This window comes from Tympanuchus pallidicinctus, unplaced genomic scaffold (genome assembly GCF_026119805.1).
Source record: "Tympanuchus pallidicinctus isolate F22 unplaced genomic scaffold, pur_lepc_1.0 scaffold7, whole genome shotgun sequence".
Taxonomy (NCBI): Eukaryota; Metazoa; Chordata; class Aves; order Galliformes; family Phasianidae; genus Tympanuchus; species Tympanuchus pallidicinctus.
Genome location: NW_026294791.1, coordinates 54,056 through 73,802, shown reverse-complemented (window position 1 = coordinate 73,802; position 19,747 = coordinate 54,056). Strand labels below are relative to the sequence as shown.

The following is a 19,747-nucleotide window of genomic DNA, read 5'->3' as shown; positions in this document are numbered from 1 at the left end:
CATCCACAGAGGTATACAGGCAGAAGGATACACAGCTGTCACAGCCCAGTAGGAAATGCAAATTGCAATGAGTATGAAGGTGACAATTGGGTAGAACAATGTAGACATTATATAGCCAATAGCCCTGTAAAAGAAAGAAAATACATCAGTAAGTTACAACAATTTAAGAAACACGCTTTTTATCAGCTCCTAATATAACCCTTTTTAGTTTGAGCTACTTGTTGATGGTGGTAGAATAATCTGGAGCTAGGACCTCAGAACTCCGCAGTTCTTTACTTCAGTATTTCTACCACTTCACTTCATTGGCACCAGTATAGCTGAAGTCATCTATTTGCCACGTTCAAGCCTGTCTTCTACCTGCTCTTTCTCCACTTCTGCTTCACAGATCCTGCCCTTTCTGGGCTGCAGACATCTGAAGACATTGCCCTCTACTGCCACATCCCACGCTGCTCAGATCCTATGCTTTCTCTTCAGACCCAGCATAGACTGAAATCACTCCTTACTACTTTGTATTTGAGGACTTTGTTCACAGCCCCTTTCCTGGCTTAAGTATTAGCTTGTTTGGGTAGGCATTCAGCTTGTCTTCAGAATTCCAGGACATTCTGACACCTTCCTGTGCATGTGCCATAGGAGAGCTGAAGTTTGCTGAAGAATAGTAAGCCTTGCACTGTTGAGCCCTTGAGCCCCTTTTTACATCAGGCCTGTTAGAGACTAGTAATCTACCAACACTTCCTGAGGCTAGAATGAGCACAGCAGATGCTATTGCTTTTCTGGCAGTTAATGGATACAGCCCCTCTGGGTACTGTGGTGTTCCACAGACAAATGCCTTCAGCTGGGCATGAGACACTGGATGCGATACTGCAGAAGACATTTTTTGTTCACTTAAGCTTACACACTGGTAACTTTACACACTGGTAACTTTACACACTGGTAACTTTACACACTGGTAACTTTACACACTGGTAACTTTACACACTGGTAACTTTACACACTGGTAACTTCACACTCACACACCTATTTCCACTCCTTCAAATTTTCTTTCACTGACTCCATAAGCTTATCACAAGCCTATTAGTCCCCACAGCCGGTCATTTTGCTTGTATGACAGGTGGTACTTCAGACCCATTTGCTCTAGAGGAAGCAGTTTTTGGAACATAAAAGGTGACAAATTTACTCAGCTTTTGCTGCCAAATCAGAAAATGCTGTGGGGGAATGCAATGGAGCTGTCTCATGCACTCAAGAGGTACATGCCAAGGTCTGAGTCTTTAAATACAGAAGTACATTAAGAGTCACAAAGGAGGACATTGCTTTATGCTGTCTGAGAAATAATCACTAGGTATTAGCAGAAGTTCAGTGCTGTATTGTTCAGTAGTTAATGGCAGCTCTGTTAGTTACTATTAAAACCACAGACTTATGCAAAAAAACTGCTGTCTCCTACTTTGGATTTCAAGTCAATTATTAGTATTATAACCGTTATACTTTTAAGAGAATAGTTAAAAGGTATTGAAAAACATAATTTGATTTCCAGTCATTAAAAAATATATTCTTTTTCTTCCTGAATAAACTGCATGGTCAGTTACAGTAATTACAGAGTGCACCTTGTGTTCTGCAAGAGAGCAAAACCACTGCCCTCCAGTGACCACGCTGCTGAAAAAGTGTAGAATGGTGCTACTTCTCAGCAGAAAGTTTATAACATTTCTGAAATCCTTGTAACTGTCGTGGCTATGAAGAAATTGTTATAGACAGTTAAAAGCATTCCTGAGAAATTAAAGAGTATAATTTAGTTCTGCCCATTTTAACTGCTATGCCCTACTTGTACAGTGACATAAGAAAGAAATGAGCACATGACTGAATGCAAAGCTTCAGCATTTCTTAATCACAAAAACCCCAAATTCTGATTCCTGAGGACCATAGTGCCAATGGGGGGGCAGAAAACGCACACAGATACACTCAGAGCTAAGTTTATGAGCTCTAGTAACAGAGCTCTGCTGCCAAGGAAGATGTTTTCAGCAGTTGTCAGTCAGAGCGTAGGCCTACCTGCAATGAAATCCAAGGGTCTGATTTTTCAAGCCCTTTTCCCCTTTGTTATATAACCAGTTTTAAAAGAACTAAGCCTAGGCACTGTATAAAACAGGAACCATTGCAAACAAAGTCTATGCAGATTTCAGGAAACACAAAATGAAATCTGCCAGCCCTTCAGCTAATACATCCTGCTCTGCTTTCCCCTTTGCTCAGAGTTGAAAAGAAGTGTCTTGGGCTGAGCCATTTTACAATGTCTGGTGGCAGAAGTCTCTTCAGATTCATTCTTGTCCACTCAGAAGTTCCACTGAAGCCAGAAGAATCCAGTCTTTCCAGAATAACAGCCACTGTAACGCTCCACCACCAGTATGGCACTTTGGAGACAATCAGTGACAGAGCAAGGTTGGCAAATATAGGTTCCCAGGCTCCTATTAATACTGTACCACACTCAGCATTTCAACCGATGCAACCTTTTACACTGAGAACACATAGTGCCACCATGTATGAACTCCTAAGGCAAGGAACTGAGATATAAGAAACGTCCTATTGCAAAACAGAAAGCAAAATCTCATCAACAGAGAATGAACGTTCCATATACTATCCATTATTCTCAACAAACCCAGTATTGCACATTCACTCCCAACATTGTAATACAAGATGAAGCTTAAGAAGATTATACCCTAGAGATCATTTTAATAAGTTTTAAAAGATTTTAAAGTCAGACAAACATACCTACTACCTTCCTTTAACAGTGCAATAGCAATCCGGATCCTATTTCTTAGGAAGATCAGCATCAATATGATTATGATCTCAACAACACAAAGTAATATCACTGTAGGTGACAACAACAAAAAAAGATCAAATTTGTCAAGAATCAAACGAACACAATGTCTTTGTAAATTGCTTTTTTCATCTCGTCTTCTATTTTACACTACTGTTCATGAATTCCAAGAGCTGCTCTGCTAAAGCAGATCTCCTTTCGTGTCACTGCTGCTAATTGCCAATTTCATGTCACAGCTTTCTGTGTGGCAGCACAGGGCAATTCAACATGCAGGGAATCAGTCAGAACGTAGCACCCATTAGCATTTCTAGTTTTAGAGGAAAAATGGAAGGTAGCATCCCAAGGCAAAGATCATCATCCACTTCAATATGACTGCAACATTTAACCTTAAAAACTGTTTATCCTTAGCAAATTATATTTTCCATAAACAAGCATTTTCCAAGTTAATGCTTTACTGCTACTAGTTTGCAGCATCTAGATGCAATAAAATAAATAAAAAGAGGAGTTAATTTTTTCTTGAAGAGTGTGTTTCTGTGACGCATATTGTCCTAACATTTAAATGCATTTAAATTATTCGTTTTGTTTGTGCATTAACTTGGTAGGAGCTTCTTTAATTTCACACTAGAAAAAAAAATAAAATAAAATAAAAAAAAGAGGCTAGGATAGAACACTTGGGCAAATTATTTGCAGCTTCCAGTCATGCTGCTGGAATCTTACAAACTGCCTCTGAGTTCTGAAAGCAGAGTGGCATGTCCCAGAACGTTTCTTCTGTTAGCAGTGTTTGAGTCATTAACCAGACCTGATTCAAAGAGTCTGCTTCAGTCTGATTTCTATTTATGCCAGTTCAAAACCTACTTTTACAGTAAAAAGAAAAAAAATAAATCTGGACAGCATGTTGGGTAGTCTGGGTCCTGAAACATCTCCTCTGACTCTGAGACACATCCGTAAGTTTGGGTGCTTTAAACAGCTAGAGGACATCTAAACCAGCCCTGTGGCTGTCAGAACTGCAGTTGGCAAATAATCACTGTGGTGATTATTTGTGCTCTGAGCAAAGTTTTTGTTACGTGTATTTCAGTATCTATTTCAATACAGGTTCTCATGAAATAAAAGATTATCAGGTTTCACTTCTCATTTCATTTCAGTTCTTTTAAGTTAACGAGACTTGTCCCATTGTAAAACAAAAAAGAAAGCAATGTTAATACATGATGAGTTCTAGACTAGGACTGAGAGGGCCCACATTTTCTTCAAGGATATTTAAACTGCTTTGCTGGGTGAAATAATTTAATTCCTGACCACCTCAGTTCACTCATCTGGAAGTGACACTGAGCTCCAGATAGATTCCATACTGGCTGCTAAGAGTCAGGCAGGAGATGAGATAGGAGAACTACAAGAGGTTGGAGACATAATGACATAAGATCCTCCAGAGATTGCATACTACAAGTATTTGCCTCAACAGTGCATAAAAAGATGCCTCACGATCTTGACAATCCACAAAACAGAGAGAGGAGATTAACCTCGACACTGCCATTCTATTAGTTCAGCACTCATAGGGAGAAGAAGAGTTTTATCCAGACTGTATTCCATTCATCATTCCAGCTAAAGAATCTGCATGCCTGTTAGTAGAGCAGTAACAGCAGTGGAATTTATATCTTCCACGCATTTGTTCTTCTTCTGTCCCTTCTTCCCCGGGGGGATGTGCATGCTGCAAGCTCTTATTCCAGTAGAATTTTGTTCTAAATATATGTGCACATGCCCCTGTAAGAGAAGGCAACAAAGCACTCCTGAAAACAAAGCCAATCTAATTTGTGAAGGGTCATTCCACAGCCTTAAAGCAGACTCCAAAAAAACCTGATCATAATGAGTTCTACCCAGTTCTTCAATGACCCGATCATAAGGAGTTCTACAAAGACGTGCTGTTATTAATCTTATCTCTGGGGCTCTCAGAGAGAATAAGTGGATTGGGAGAGAAAAATGCCCGTTTGCAACTTCATCAGGACTAACTTCTTCTTGCTCACTATGAAGACAGAACATACGGGAAGCGTAATACACAAGTATGTTTTTCACTGCCATCAGCAGCGTAATTGCATCATCTTTTTTTCCAAATATACTATCTTCCTTGCAAAAACCAGATATTTTATACAATACAAAGAAAAAGAATTCTTACCTCTCTGAGTGACGTGTTTAGAAGGCAGACACTGTAACAAGACACTGATTCATTTTCCTGAATATCCACTAAATGATACCAGTTTTAAAGGGCACTTACTAAATGCTAGCCACGTTTGCCTCAGTTGTAAGTACACACGGAAGTCTGTCTGGAATCCAATGTCGTAAACAGTGAGGTCAGATCCAGGTATGCCTTTGAGATGATCATACTCCCAGTAGCAGTGCCAGATGCCTTTTAAAAAGCAATCGATATAAAACGTGTATTTCTGAAGACTGCAAAGACAAGGTTTTTTTTAAATAACCTTCTACAAGCCAAGTGTTGTAAATGCATTACTGTGAGACCAGTAAACTATGAAATAACATCATAAAAAGAAATATCAGTACAAATGAATAGAAAGTGCACCACGGGTAGATAATTCATGTAAATATGTCTGCTGTTGTGACAGCAGAGCTGAATTTTTACTATGTTTTGCTGCCATTTAAGCCCTTCGCTATGAACCATGTCCAAAACCATACATTACTTCTCCCTGCTGTAAAATTTATATAATTACTGACTTTCCTTGCCCAAGCGTAAGGAAAAGCAGCCTCACAAGCTAGATTACACTTACCATAGCCTATAATTCCAATCACACCAAATATGAAAATCCAGAAGAGAACCCCAGCTGTGAACCTCAACAGCACAAGGAAGAGCAGGCTCACTACCATTGCAATGAACAGCCCGCTGCAGAGATAAGAGACAGAAACAAAAAGTGAGACAAGCGTGAGAATCTTCTCTATCACACACATCTGTGATGCCAAACAAAGGTCACTTCAGACAAACAAAAGTCCCAGGCTGGATGGGACTTGGAGCAACCTGGTCTAATGGGAGGCAATGATCTTAAAAGATCCCCCCCAACCCAAACCGTTCGATAACTGAATGCAACTACTTTAAAATTGCATTATATAAGCATCATATTTGAAATGTGGAAACTAGCTTTCAGAATGTATAATTTCTGTCCAAAACCAGTCATTTCCCTCTCCAGCCTACCTATGACATATCCTATGAAAGAACACGCACCATAGATCTGATTTCAATACCAGATTTAGGTAGAAGTGAGCTTGCTGAATATCCGTGTGATTTTCTTGCCACTGATAATTGCGAGCGAGCACAAAATAAGACAATGAAAAGCTGTCCTCCCACCAGTGGCAAAAAATCTTTAAAAGCTGATAATTTATGTTTCTCAATTGTTCTTCACGTGCAGTTCATTAGCCAAAGTTTATGTATTTATTGTTTTATGAAAGGATTTTCATTTAGGTTTGAGTAATATGTGCTTAATATGTGCATGTTATAGGCTCTTACTTAGGGAAAAAATTTAGCTCTTGTTTTGACGGACCCAAGTCCTTCAAAAATAGCATAAACAGGCTAAGAATGCACATTTACTGACACTTTTGCTTCAGGCAAAACACCCACTTTTGTTTCGGTGCTATTTTTATTGATTAGTGAGTATGAATTGCAAGATAAAGCTAATGCTGTTCAATACTTTTTGTTCTTGGTTTTGCTGCACTGTTGCATAGGCACTAGCAGATTTATAATAGACGTGGCCATATACTGTGAGCAAGAACTCACAAATAGTTCTTTCTCTCTCTCTCATATTGACACTTAGCAAGCATAATTGTTTTGAAAATCTTTAAGAGTTTCAGTTTCGGAATTACCACACAGATAGTTCTTGCAACACAAGATGTCCCCCCTGTTTTTCCTGGTAGGGTAACAAAAGCTGATTCCAAATCAACTGACATCCTGTGCACATGTGCTGCGCGCTGTCCTTCCCTCATGTCCCAAATCATCACATTGCTATAATGAGATGAAAGAAGTTACAGCTGCTCCTTGAGTTTAAATGTAGAATTGGCAACAAACACATCCATGATCTATTCTTTCCTTTCTTCACACTCCGATGTGGCTTTGGAAAATTTACAATCACTCATTAAAATCTTACATTAATATCCAATACCAAGAAATGGCATAGTCTTCAAAAATTTTCATTCCAACTGATCTTGCATCCAGGACATTGTTGATACCGCTGAGAAAGACAAACCAAGAAAAGGTTGCTTTAGGCAGACAAGCAGAATTGATTCAAACAGCGGATCGTCTCCAGCAAACGAATCTGAAATACCATTGCTAATCATATGACTACATGACTATTGCTCAGCTTCAGTTCCGTAAGCAAGCCAACATCAATCTCAGGTACGTCAAAGAAGATTCTAAGCTTAAAAAAAACCTTCAAAAAATTCAGAAAAAAGTCTACACATCTCGTGATACAGCTTTGTTTTAAAAGCTCAGTAAGTGCTAATTATTACTAGTCATAATTGCTTATTATGTCACAAGAAAATCATGTATTGTTAAGCATGTACTAAAAGACATCACTTGTGACTCCAGGAGAGTCTACCTGCAGTGTTATCATACATCACTTTTTGACGATTAGGCACATATTAAAAACAGGAGCACTCTTGTGAGATGAAATGCCTACAGTGCCAGGACAGTGCATGTCAGCAGAAAGGCTAAGCACAGGAAATAGCACAGCACATTAGGGTTTCATTTTTAGCCTTCTTCAACTTTCTTTACTGCTTTTCTTTATTTCTTTTGCTAGGGAAAAACAAACAAACAAACCAAAACATAACAACTATTTAAAAGCTGACAATTACTTCGAGACAATCAAACTAGAACTTTTACTTCCCTGCTCATTTCTGTATTCCATGGTGTCAGTTTCCCTTGCTGGAACTGTGCAGTTGCTCAGGCACAAAGAGACCATCTGTTAGCAAATCTTGCCCGGTCATCTTCAGCCTAAATTATTTCACAATCTCAGAATGCAACAAATGAGCAGTAAAGAATGGTAGAACCTACTTTGCAGCTTCCCTGAGATCAGTTACATTTCTTGTTTTCCCTCTTCCATCTTTGAATGTAGTCTGGTTTGCCACAGTTAAGACACCATTCTTTGTGGAGAAGTCTGGGAAGCATCTCTTGAGAACTGTTCAAAATACCAAAACAAAGCAAACACATCACATTTCATGACAAGCTTCACTTTCATCCTCTAAAAGCAGATGCAACAAATTCTATCATATTTAAATTGTTTCAATTTTATTATGTCCGTTGTTTTTCACTTGATGATCTATTGATATGTTGGCTTTGAAAGATTCTGGAAGAGTCAGTATATACAGTATGATATTTTTTCTACTCTGGGACATCTTGTCCTATGTTTGCACATGTTCAGGCATAACGGAAGTATTGCTTTCAACGGGAGATTTTAGGTGTTTTTCTATCAAAAACAATAGTAGTATTTGTAGTAGTTGCAAATTCTGTAAAAAATGCAGAATTACTCTGCCAGTATCTCAGCAGCTTACAAAAACTGCAGTGTCTGAAATATGTCACTGACGTGGCAATAATCAAACCAGTCTGCGGGGACAGATTCAACAGAACTGGTCACTAATGGTATTGAGACCCAAACCAAAACATAACTGCAAGCATCAGTGCCTCATATGGAAACTGCAACAGCAGTTACTGTCACTAGATATTCTGGGAGAAGAGGCAATGGAAAATAAATACAGAAACAATTGGTTAGATGAAAGGAGGGGTGAGTTGTAAATAAGAATAAAAAGGAGAGATAGGCACAGGCTCTGCTTTGTTGCCCGGCTTTTTCCTGCAAAATGTTCAGATTTTCATTTGGAAAAGGAGAGCAGATCACTCCTCCTACACAGCTGTTTTTTACATAACAATTCTGTGCTATCCTTATCTGGTTCCAACACAGAATGAGACCAGGGCTCAACATTCAGTCTAGAATATCTGTCCTACCAAATATTCTGAGAGTATAATCAGTAAGTCCCTCTTCCTCTCTCTGGAATCTCTGCTGCATAACGTAGTTTGATAGACACTAGCTCTGCAAATCACTTTTCTGACTTTTGGGTCACTATTTCAATTTTGTAAGAATTCTTAACCTTTTCCTAAGTGAATCTGTGGTGGGTTTTTTTTTTTTTTTTTTTTTTTTTTTTTTTTTTTACACCTGGCCCTGGTTCGCACAACGTCTACATGAAAAAGCAAACAGCAGTTTCTCATTTTCATGCAGTGGCAGATGCTCTTGGTACTCCACTCCTGCAGCTGAGACCAACTCTGAGGTCTATCAGAAATACCTGCTAGCCATAGAGACAAAAATGTCTTCATGCCTCTATTACTGATCTCTATTCCTTACAGAGCCAGCATTACAAGTGAAAATTGAGCTGCACTGTAATCAGGCTCAAGTACCCTCTGAACTTTAACAGCTGTCCACATGATCCTTTGTGCATTCACGGCGTTTTCTTGGAGCCAGTGGGGCTGCTTGCCCATGTGCTTAACTTGAATTGTAAGTTTTTTCAGTATTAGTGGTGATTCATGAGGAAGAAAATGCTCAGCTTGACTGGAGCACAGACAGCAGTTAGAAAAAAACATCTTTATACTTTTAGACTTTACAAATGATTGACAGTCACTAACAGGTAACAGCTCCTAGAGACCTTGCCACAAAACATTCTTCAGATCGGAGCTGTGCTTTACTGTGAATACTAAAAATCATCTAAGATACGTGTAAGAAGTAGAACCACTCACAAGGCCTGCTTGGAATGATCATCGAAGGACAATCTTCATCACGTAGGACTTGAGCAACAGACTAAAAAGGGGAAAAATAGGAATGCTGAATACACAGCAGAATAACAAAATGCCTCCAATTTCTCACCCAGTCTGAAAAAATGTCCCAAAATGGGATTTGTAGCCTCCTCCCTGAATTTGACTGGTGGAGCTACAAGAATTATTAATGTTGTGAGAATCCGTACTGTCAATGTGATTTTGGAAAAGACCATTCTTACTGCTTTTTCTATTAAAAAATTAAAAAATGAAAAACCTTCTCACGTTGGGTCTGCATCTGGGTCAGGGGTGACTGACAAATCGTTCCTTAACTCCTCTTGCTTTTTTCTCTTCAGGAGGAGTAAGAATTTAACACAATTAACTGAGTTGATTTGCAAAGTGTTTTAAAGATGAGAGAAACATCTACAGTACCATTCAGTGCAAAATAAATTTTGTTAAAGACAGATCAATTTTTCTAGCTACAAAATAGACTAAGCAGCATTAAGAACTTGGTTGAGACACTCTGCTTTACTGCTGTGGTGCATCTAAATACAGGAGAGCACTGCCTGCCACAGTCCTGCATGCACACGGGTAGCTGCAGGTATCTTTGTAAGCAAACAGCAATCACTGAAAGAGGGAACTCGGTGTGCACAAAAGATCTAAGCCATGAGTAAACCAGTGCCCAACCTTATACGTGGAAATGCTCCTAATACAGTGATACTGGAATAAGCCAAAGCTCTAATAGAGTTCAGTAAAATCAGGCACATTGCCTGAAGAATGAATGCATCCCATCACCTTTCGATGCATACACACCTTGCGAGGATTGTTAAAACCAGGTTTGCAGTACTGCCTGAAGTAATTCCACTGCTCTGGCCTATATCTGTAGGAAGCTTGAACATCAATGTAGGTTGCAAACCTGTCTGGGCACTTTGAGACACAAAGCTGCAAAAAAAAGAAAAATACATACATAGAATATCTCAAGTTGGAAGGGATCCCCAGGGATCACTGAGTCCAATTCCTAGCTCCAAACAGCACCACGCAAAACCTAAACCATGTCTGAGAGCGGTGTTATCTGTGGATCCCAGTGAACTGCAATGCAAGTTTGTAAATCCACAGACTTACTTTAAAACTGAGCCTCTTTACATGGTGGTTCTTGTTTTTCACTCTTGAACTAATTTGACATGAAAGGAGCAGGAATTAAAGATCTTATTTGCAGTTTAAAAGAGGCTCTGTCAAACTAAAGTCTATTCAGCATTTTTACAAACAAACAAACAAAAAACAGGGAATTAAACCTCTGCAGCAGCAAACAGGATTTAAGAACGTACTCAGTTTTGGAGATGTCTGAAATAAATAACTACCCACCCTCCCCCAAACTCTGGTTCAACGAAGTGTTTCATCTTTCTCGATCCACGACCGCTGCCAGCTTGAACACAGTACCAGTGAAATCCCTCACAATGATCTCAGTATTTGTGAGCAGGCTGAACTGTTGCAATAAAAAAGTCCAAGGACTGCAGGGCAACAGTTTCTGCGTCTTGAGTGTGAGTGGGTGGAAATTCCAGAAACAAATCTGCTGATTATGAAGTTTCCATTCTATCAGCAACTGAATAGAGTTAAGACTCCTGCTCTCCCTTCCCAGAGATTTTCATCACATCAGCTGTGTCAAATAATCTGTGCAGTCACAGCAAATAGGTGAGACAGATCTGGCAAGAATAGGAATTGGGAGAAAGCACAAGTTGGAATGGGAACCACTTTTCAAAGACAGTGAAATAAATGGACAGTTGACATCTGGAATCAGTAATCTGGTCACCAAAAAGCAGCTCTCATCCAAAGTAAGACTATATTTCACCAAACATTCTCAAGACGACTGAGACCAAACTATCATCTGTTTATTTACACAGAACAAATACTCTGGTAGCAAGGGTGGATCAGAGCAGTCCTGCCCAAACTCCTCTGACCCACCTCAGGCCATAATCTGTTGCTTTCCAAGATGAACTGACATCACTGTTTGCACAACTGCTCAGCAAACCAGACAATAAAACGGCCTCACGTACAGAAGATCAGAAGGGTAACTTTAATCCACATGAGTTCAGAACTGGAGTTACTGCACAGTTTCACAATCAGTTGCAGCACAGATAAGGGAGATCACAGATTTTGGCATTGGTCTGAAACAAGCTTTCTTCAATTTTGAAAGTGCCATAAAATCCAACCACACCCAGAAACTGCAGTCACTGGGGATATACGGGATACACACATTGCCACATACATGCCCAGTTTGGAAAACCCTAGCTGTCAATTAAAATGATTGTTTGTATACACTTATTAGTACTGGACACCTGCCTGCAAAAAATCAATGAGTAACAAACTGCTGTGTTAAACTAGACTTTCTTTTCAACTCTGATCTAAAATACACAATCTGATACGTTTCCATTTATTTTCTCTGATCATAACGGAACGCAGATACTTTATGCTGTGTATGTAATCTATAGAACAACTGTATGGTATTTAGCTGGAGATGAACAGTACTTTTAAAATCCAAACAAATGCACGTCCAGTTCTTAAGCACTACATCTACAAGGCAGGGAAAATATCTCTGTATTTCACTCACCTGTGTTGTAGGGCACTGCAGGTTAATTAACACTACCGGACTGGCACATTTCAGAATGTTAAAGTAAAACAAAATGCTCTTATTCCTAGGGGAGTGGACATAAGATAATTAATGTTATAAGTATAGGTGCTTGCATATCCTACCACATCAAAATTCACAGCGTGCATTGGTATTTTAATTCTATTATTTTAAAGTTTTAAACCAGTTTTTGTTCTAAAGAATACTAACTCTGAGCAGTTCTTCCACAGCAAGGGTTTAAATCCTCGGCACTGTTACATGGTGTCTCAACTGTGCCCCTAAGAAATGCAAAGCTATCCAGTAAAACATCAGCAAAACACTGCAGCCCCTTTGCTTGCACTGAACATGCTGAGTACTGCATACAAAATTACTGTCAACAAACTGTACATTGTAAAATCTGATTATTTTGCTGATCAGAAGGTGGCACCAAAATCATAAGCTTTTCATGGATGGAAACTGAAAGCAGCGAGCCAGGAAGCAGCATGATCATGCCATCTTACAAAGATGCCCCCAGCTCTCCCATGGTATCGATAAAGAGCAGCCTAAGGGCTTTGTGCCAACATCCCACAGCTCCTGGAAATCGGGGCCCTAAGGTCCCGACCGGGGGCCTCCTCTATTTGGATTTCTTGAAAACTGATGACTCCAAATGGCCCTTTGGATTTAAACACCTACTGTTCAAAATGATCAAAATGTGCCGGTAAAATCTTCTATCTCAAAATAGTTATCAACTACCTCCAGGGAGGATGGCACACCAGAAGTCCTGCCCTATCTATATAACTTCAAAGTCAGCCAGCCATGCCAGGACTGCTCGGTGCCCCCAGGACACAACAGAGCACGTATCCCACGGCCTGGGCTGCACAAGAGAACACAGCACAGCAGCCCTGAGCTGGTGCAGCTGGCACACCACTGACACACTGCAGCAACACAAGTGAGTTCTGCCTTGGGAGGAGGATGCTTAAGCCAAAACCAAAGTACTCTTGGAGTAGCCAGGCTGCTACTGTTGTAGTTCTCGAGCATCCCAGTGTAGGACATGTTCTCTGATTAGCACTGGGATTCCACCAGCTGCTTAGTCTGGCTAGATCTTCAAGACCATTACACTCCCCTGTATATATAACAATTACATCTCATTTTCATATATTCATTTTCAAGCTCAACTGCCTGATATTTTAGAATGCACATTTCTTTTCACTGGGGTACGTTCTACTACGTGCTGCTTTACAAAAAACTCATACTGGCAAATACAATTCATTAACTGCTATTTCTTCAAATAAAAAGAATAAAATTTTGGACTTAAATGTCATCTTTCTTCAACAGGTAGATTCCCAATATTTTTTTTTCTCATATCTTAGCACACTCACTTGCTGATATTAGAGTAGAAAATAAAGGTCACACATGTAGGTAACACAAGAATAAATCTGTGTCCTTTATAGAGAAACTGTATCGTATTCCATGATTACAAGTATGTCCTGTAGAAGGCAAACAGGCTTAGAGATTACATGGAGATTAATGGATGGTTTACAGGGAGGCACAAAGTGAACTACAAGTGATTTTCATGACAACATAATCACATTAAGTCTCCAGGGACTCTGGAAAATCATCACTGTGAGTTAGCCTTTCTCACTGTACACGGTACCCATTTAGGACATACAAGCACATTCCATACCTCCACTTTTTCCGACCAGAGGGATTTGTTTAGAGGTGCCTTCTGGCAGGCCCTAATGCTAATGTTGCCATGAACAATTCTGCCTGTACAGTGAATTTTATTATGTACCTTTTGACTAAATTTTTTTGTAAAAAAAACCTCCTCAATGGCAAATGAATGCCAAAATGCATCCGCAGTGGCAGAAGAAAATAGGAGCTTTACTACGTTTTCTTTTATGGCATTTGTTTCGTACAGAGGGAAACCAAGAAACTGCAATGCTCTAGAGACTACTCTTGCCCCAAGATGGATAGAAGAGCTTCTCTAGACTTTGCTGTTAGAAGATGTGCCAGCCAGTCACTTCAGTGCTATCAGTGATGCAATCTTAATTACATTTATACTTAACTAAAAATGTTCTCTGAATGATGACAACAACTGCTCTACAGTAATAATCTGTGTTTAGATTTCCTCTGAGCAACTAATCTAGTTCTGAACTTTATTTGGAATGCATGCAGTAAGAGGACGTCAAGTGTTGACATCTCTTCAACCTTGCTCAAGAACCACTTGCAGACAGAGGATGTGAAACCTCATTTTTTATTCATAGTGCACGAGTCATAGAGACAGGTGTTCAGGTTTAGTACTCACTCATTGAAGGTGTCCTTCTGACCACAGAACTGCCCATAGCTGTCAGTTGGATAAATCACTTTCCTGGGATCGCCATGTACCCAAGCTGCAAATATACATATATTTTAACATTATAGTCAAGGAAACAGCAGTAATGGTAATAGTTGAAATTCACCTCTCACAAACAGTTTCAATTTTTGTTGATGGCTACTGAAGGACACTGGTTTGTATATTTCCTAATGAAAAGCAACGACACAAAACAAACAACTACAATACAGATAAATCAGTAACAAAGGAAGTCAGTTCACTTTTTATCTTCAGGGCAAACATATCTGAGTTGGATCCAAAATCTGAAGTAACAGACTTTAAAAAACAATAGTTTTCAAAAGGTGAAAGAGGAGATGCTGCAAAAGTTCTGTTGGCTTACAGCCACAGAGAAACAGGGAGTTGACTAAGCAGAGAGATTAGAGTGTTCACAAACAACTGCAGTGGTACTGGAATCCATGGGATTACCCAAGTATGACAGGAACACACCGGCTGTGACTGAATCCAACGGACTCCACTCACAGTAGGAATGTAAACAAAAACACACTATTTAAATCAAAACATTTCCTGTTCTCTCACTTGGTAATTATCCCATTTTTCAGTTATCAGGTCCGTATCTGGCAACTTACACATATACATAGCTAATATACACCATGGGCCTGAATGGGAAACGAAATTTATCTTGAACTTCCTTCCTCCAATTTAAAACAAGCCTTCTTTTTCAAGCCATTTTCACGCGCGTTGTTATTTTCTGCTGAGAATGAAGTGCACACCATGCACTAGTGTCATCATTTCTAAGCTACAGTCTGCAGATCTGACTAAATTCCTTTTATGACTGGCCAATGATTGGTCTTTGAATTACTGACTACTAACTGCTGATCTGCAGTTTAAGTAACAGAAACTTCAATTTTTGAAGTATCATCTGGAAGTGAAATATGTAGAACATACTTCCGTATCAACACCCTGAGCTAACCTTCTAAAATCAGATTGCTGAAGAAGTGTAAAAAGAAGCCACTGATCATCTTCCACCCTTTCTCTTGAGACTGCATTATGTGCAAAATATTGCAAGCATTACAAAGATTTTGGTCCCTACCTTCCCGCTCTTGCAGAACGTACTGAAAGTGAGGAGCTCCCATAGCATGAACTTCAGGCTTTGACCTATGCACACCGTCTTAAATTTGCTTCTCTGTAGTTATCCCATTTTTTCTCCACTTCGCAGTATTAAATTTAGCCCATTAGGAAGCTGTAATTTTCCTCAAGGACATTTTGGTGAGAATAACTGTGCTTACACTATCACTCATTGTATGTGCAGTAGAGACTACCTGGACAAGATCTCAGAGAGCAGAGTGCAAATTCATTGGAATGTTTGGGATGGATACACAACACATCTTGGGTGACTTGCAAATAGTTACAAGATTGTCTACCAAGAGAGAATCTGTAATGCTACCTTTCACCTTGAATGGTTTTAGGTTACCAGAATGAATACTCCAGTTCATTTTAACACATATTAGTTTGCCCATGTTTTGGAGTTTGTAAATTAATTTGCTGCTTGGTATCAATTAATTTCTGAACATCCAGACTGAATGCATTTCAGATTAACTGGCATTCTGATGCTCACAGAAAGCTGAAGTGCTTCACTGATGTTAAACTCCATGGCAATTCTCATTAAATCTCACTTATTTCATTCGCCCTGGCTAATGGAACATTCAGGAGGTATCGGATAACTCAGTTACACGTAAGTGTATGACATGAGAAAGCAGTCAGCTCTCTGATTATTGCCTTGAGTAGATTTTCTTCAGTTGTGACTTGGGCAATAGGGAGTTTTCCTTCTACTATGATACGACTTTGTTTTTCATACACTTAAAAGTCTGCTGACAAATGGACCAAGCTCCTACACAGATCCAAAAAGCCTTTTGGGTTTTAGTTGTCTGCTGTTAAACAATTCTTCTACACCAGTGTTTTTCTAGCCCCAAACTTTTTATTTTTAGCCAATTTTTGCTTGGCACATTATTTTTCCATTTGATCACTTTTTTTTTTTTTTTAAAACACTCTCTAAGCAGAAACCAGTGGAGATAAACCTCACCACATCAGAGCCAAAGTTATTTCTCAACAGAATTTCTATTTAGACTGCTTGGCCACTGCCAAACTGCCTAAAACTTCTCTTGCCTGGCAGTACCTGTCCTGTGTGCACGAGGCATCTGTCTTGTTTTTAATCAAACAATATCTAAAATGATTTGATTTTAAAGCAGTAATTTAGCACACTTTTCTATGTGAAATTACACCACTGCGATCAGCTGCCAGGTGGACGTAGCTGCCTGTAAGCTAAATTCCAGAGCAGAGCTAAAAAAACCAACTGCTATAGAACATAAACATTCAGCATTTGATTAACTCTACAGTAGAAAGAGAGGGAAAATTACAGCAGAAGAGAAAATATGCAGCTTCGTTAATTGCCTGTCTCAAGGCTTAGCCATCAAGATTAATAAACTTACTCCTCTGACACTTTCTTTGCAAACTGAGAACAACGACAGCAAAAGGATCCATGTGATAAACACAGTTGTTTTTTCCTGGGCTAGGTAGTGAAAAGTAAATATCTAATTCAACAGGGGGAAGAAGGCTATGGCAAGAGCTAGCCTGACAGAGCAGCACCGCGCTTTGTGTGCTGTGCTGCACTGCTGACAACTCACCACAAACACTGAACGAATCAGAGTTGGTCATACAGGACTTTTATTTTCAAGCATGTTCTAATGCCCATAAGGCTGCAGTTTGAGTGTCGGCACAAACAAAAAGATGAAAACAGCAAATGAAAGAATAGCAGAACCATACTGTACAATTGAGTTGACCCTCAGAGCAGCAATTATGACACCACAACTTCATTTTCAGTAGAGCTGCAGCTCTCGCAGTCCTCCTACTGAAGAGCTCAGATGTGTGGACAGTATGAGAAAGAGCTGTTGCCTGTATATATCACAAACATCCTGGTTTTTTATGCTCTAGAACTGTGCTGTTGGTTGCGAATGCCAAGGAGAAAATCAGCAGAGCCTTTGGTATTTAAAAATTAGCTGCAAATCTGTTTTTATTATCTGCCTCATTCCCTCTAGCATGTATTTTCAAAAGGGTAGTCTTCATCCTGAGCATATGAAGCTCATACTGAGCTCAGGCCTATGCGAGTACACGTACAACACTGCGGGCACTGTTTGATTCAGATTCTCAACTCAGTGGCAGAGTGATAAATCTACCTTTATAGCACGTTTCTTCAAACAGATTGGGCAGGGATCCAGATCATTACTGATGTACATTCAAGAAATTGCAGAAAAGTACTTTCTATCGTCCCTACGTTAAGCCATAAGGCATAATTCATGACTAAGGACTGATCTATAATCAATTTTTTCTTAATGTAAAATTTATTTACATGCATGCATTCTGCACAGGGCTGATACCTGGAGCTGAGCCAAAGCTGATTACACCTTTTACTTCAAAATAAATCAGTGTAAAAAGAATAGCTGAAGCAATGTATTACAAAATTTAAAAAGCAGGCACTGTGTGGATCTGGATTTGGAGCAGAGATGCACGTTTCTAGATTGAGAATTTGAATCCTCTCTGTAAGAAATGAAGAAAAAGTCACCAGCTACAAATTTGGTATCTGTCCAGGGAATAGGTTCTATTTCTAACCAATATTTCATGAGGTTTGCAGAAGAAGGTTGTTCAGATGTTTTGTGTCTAGTAGGAAACTCCTACATGTGCAGCGCAGAGAAAACGACTAATTCACATGCAGGAAATCGGCCAGTCATCCGTTCTGTTCTTCAACATACAGTATATGGGATTCCTTGGAATCAGCACACGTGAAGTTGACAAGGTTCTAGCCAAAGAATTAGAGGTTCATATGGCACCAGAAAGGAAGCCAACACTTCAAAGCACAAGAACACGATTCAGCTAGAGACCTCCAGCGTCTCCTTTCTGTTTGCCCAGATACAAGCACTCCAGAACATCGCCTGTCTGCACAAAAGCAGGCCATCAGCCACTAAAGCATTTGTACCTTCAAGAAAACAACAAATGTTCCTCTGATCTGAGTCCAGCCCCTTCAGTTTTGGCTTTGTGTTTGAATCCTGACAGAAGGGCAGAGCAGAACATCAATGAAGAACCAATCAGACAGAAAGAGGACAACAGCACAGACACCTAGAACAGGTTGCCTAGGACCATTTCCAAACAGCTTTCAATGTCCCCAAGAATTAAGACTGTGCAACCTCTTCTCTGTACTGAACAGAAAATGATAATACAGAATAGTGAAGAAAACTAACAGCTTTTCTTAAATCTAAGGCAGAGCTAAAATGATGTTTTACAAGTAAACTGAAAAAGTTTAGGCACACATGCAGTTATGCAATTCTCTCACACAAAATAAAAGGATTATTATGGATTAATAAATGTTCTGATGCGCAAGTAACTCTGGATCCCAAACTAAATGAAGTTACCACTACTCACTGCTCATATACGTTCCTTTGGTAATCTTCAGAACAAAAACCTTCTTAAATATCAAAGTATTCAGTTCTAACTTTTGTTGTCAGATTAATGACAAATGAAAGGATTTTTTCCACAACAGTTACTATGATTGTAAAATTATCAAATCACCTTTGTTTTTGGACACATTTCATTTCAAGATTTCAAACATTTCATCAGTAAACACATCTTTTTGAACTTCTCTCTAATTACAGCAGACACTGAATGTTAATTCACAACTTGATTCTAGGCAAGGCAGTGCTTATTGATCTGAAAGCTTTATGTAGGTATAAGCAGAACGACATGCCAGTTAAAAGTATTCAGTTGCTCATCATTGGCATGAGAATGCACTACTGTATACTATACCTGTGTGTACTTACCTACAATTCCTAATGCAATGTAACCCAGAATGACAACTATGAAGATTACACAGCAAATAACATCTGTACAATGCCTAGGAACAGAAAGGAACACTGTTTAAAAATAAGGGGTCTAATACAATCCTTTGAAAACATTGAACGTCACGCTCTTCCCACATCTGAATATACCACATAAACATAGCTGCATCTGCACTTACTGTTTTCTGAAGTCTTCCACTAAGTCACATTTGAGATGCTAAGGTCCTGCTTTCACTGCAAGACGCTTACAAACATCCTCAGTGTGTCCTTTAAAACTGGTATCAAGTTATAGAAACAATGCCTTCAGATGATGACTCAATACAGCTTACCTGTATTATAAGCAGGT

At 39.3% G+C, this 19,747-nt stretch overlaps 1 protein-coding gene across 1 annotated transcript in view; it reads right to left on the bottom strand.

Moving 5' to 3' along the window:
• The window catches only part of SLC44A5 (solute carrier family 44 member 5), a 59,339-nt gene that overhangs the window by 16,919 nt on the left and 22,673 nt on the right, over positions 1-19,747 (bottom strand). Inside the window, exons 3-13 of the mRNA XM_052666098.1 lie at positions 19,384-19,457; positions 14,492-14,576; positions 12,190-12,274; positions 10,398-10,526; positions 9,570-9,630; positions 7,842-7,965; positions 6,937-7,020; positions 5,572-5,684; positions 5,064-5,195; positions 2,752-2,851; positions 32-124 (exon numbers count right to left, since the gene is read on the bottom strand). Coding sequence (XP_052522058.1) covers positions 32-124; positions 2,752-2,851; positions 5,064-5,195; positions 5,572-5,684; positions 6,937-7,020; positions 7,842-7,965; positions 9,570-9,630; positions 10,398-10,526; positions 12,190-12,274; positions 14,492-14,576; positions 19,384-19,457 — 1,080 coding nt within the window. The remainder of the gene's footprint in view (positions 1-31; positions 125-2,751; positions 2,852-5,063; positions 5,196-5,571; positions 5,685-6,936; positions 7,021-7,841; positions 7,966-9,569; positions 9,631-10,397; positions 10,527-12,189; positions 12,275-14,491; positions 14,577-19,383; positions 19,458-19,747) is intronic.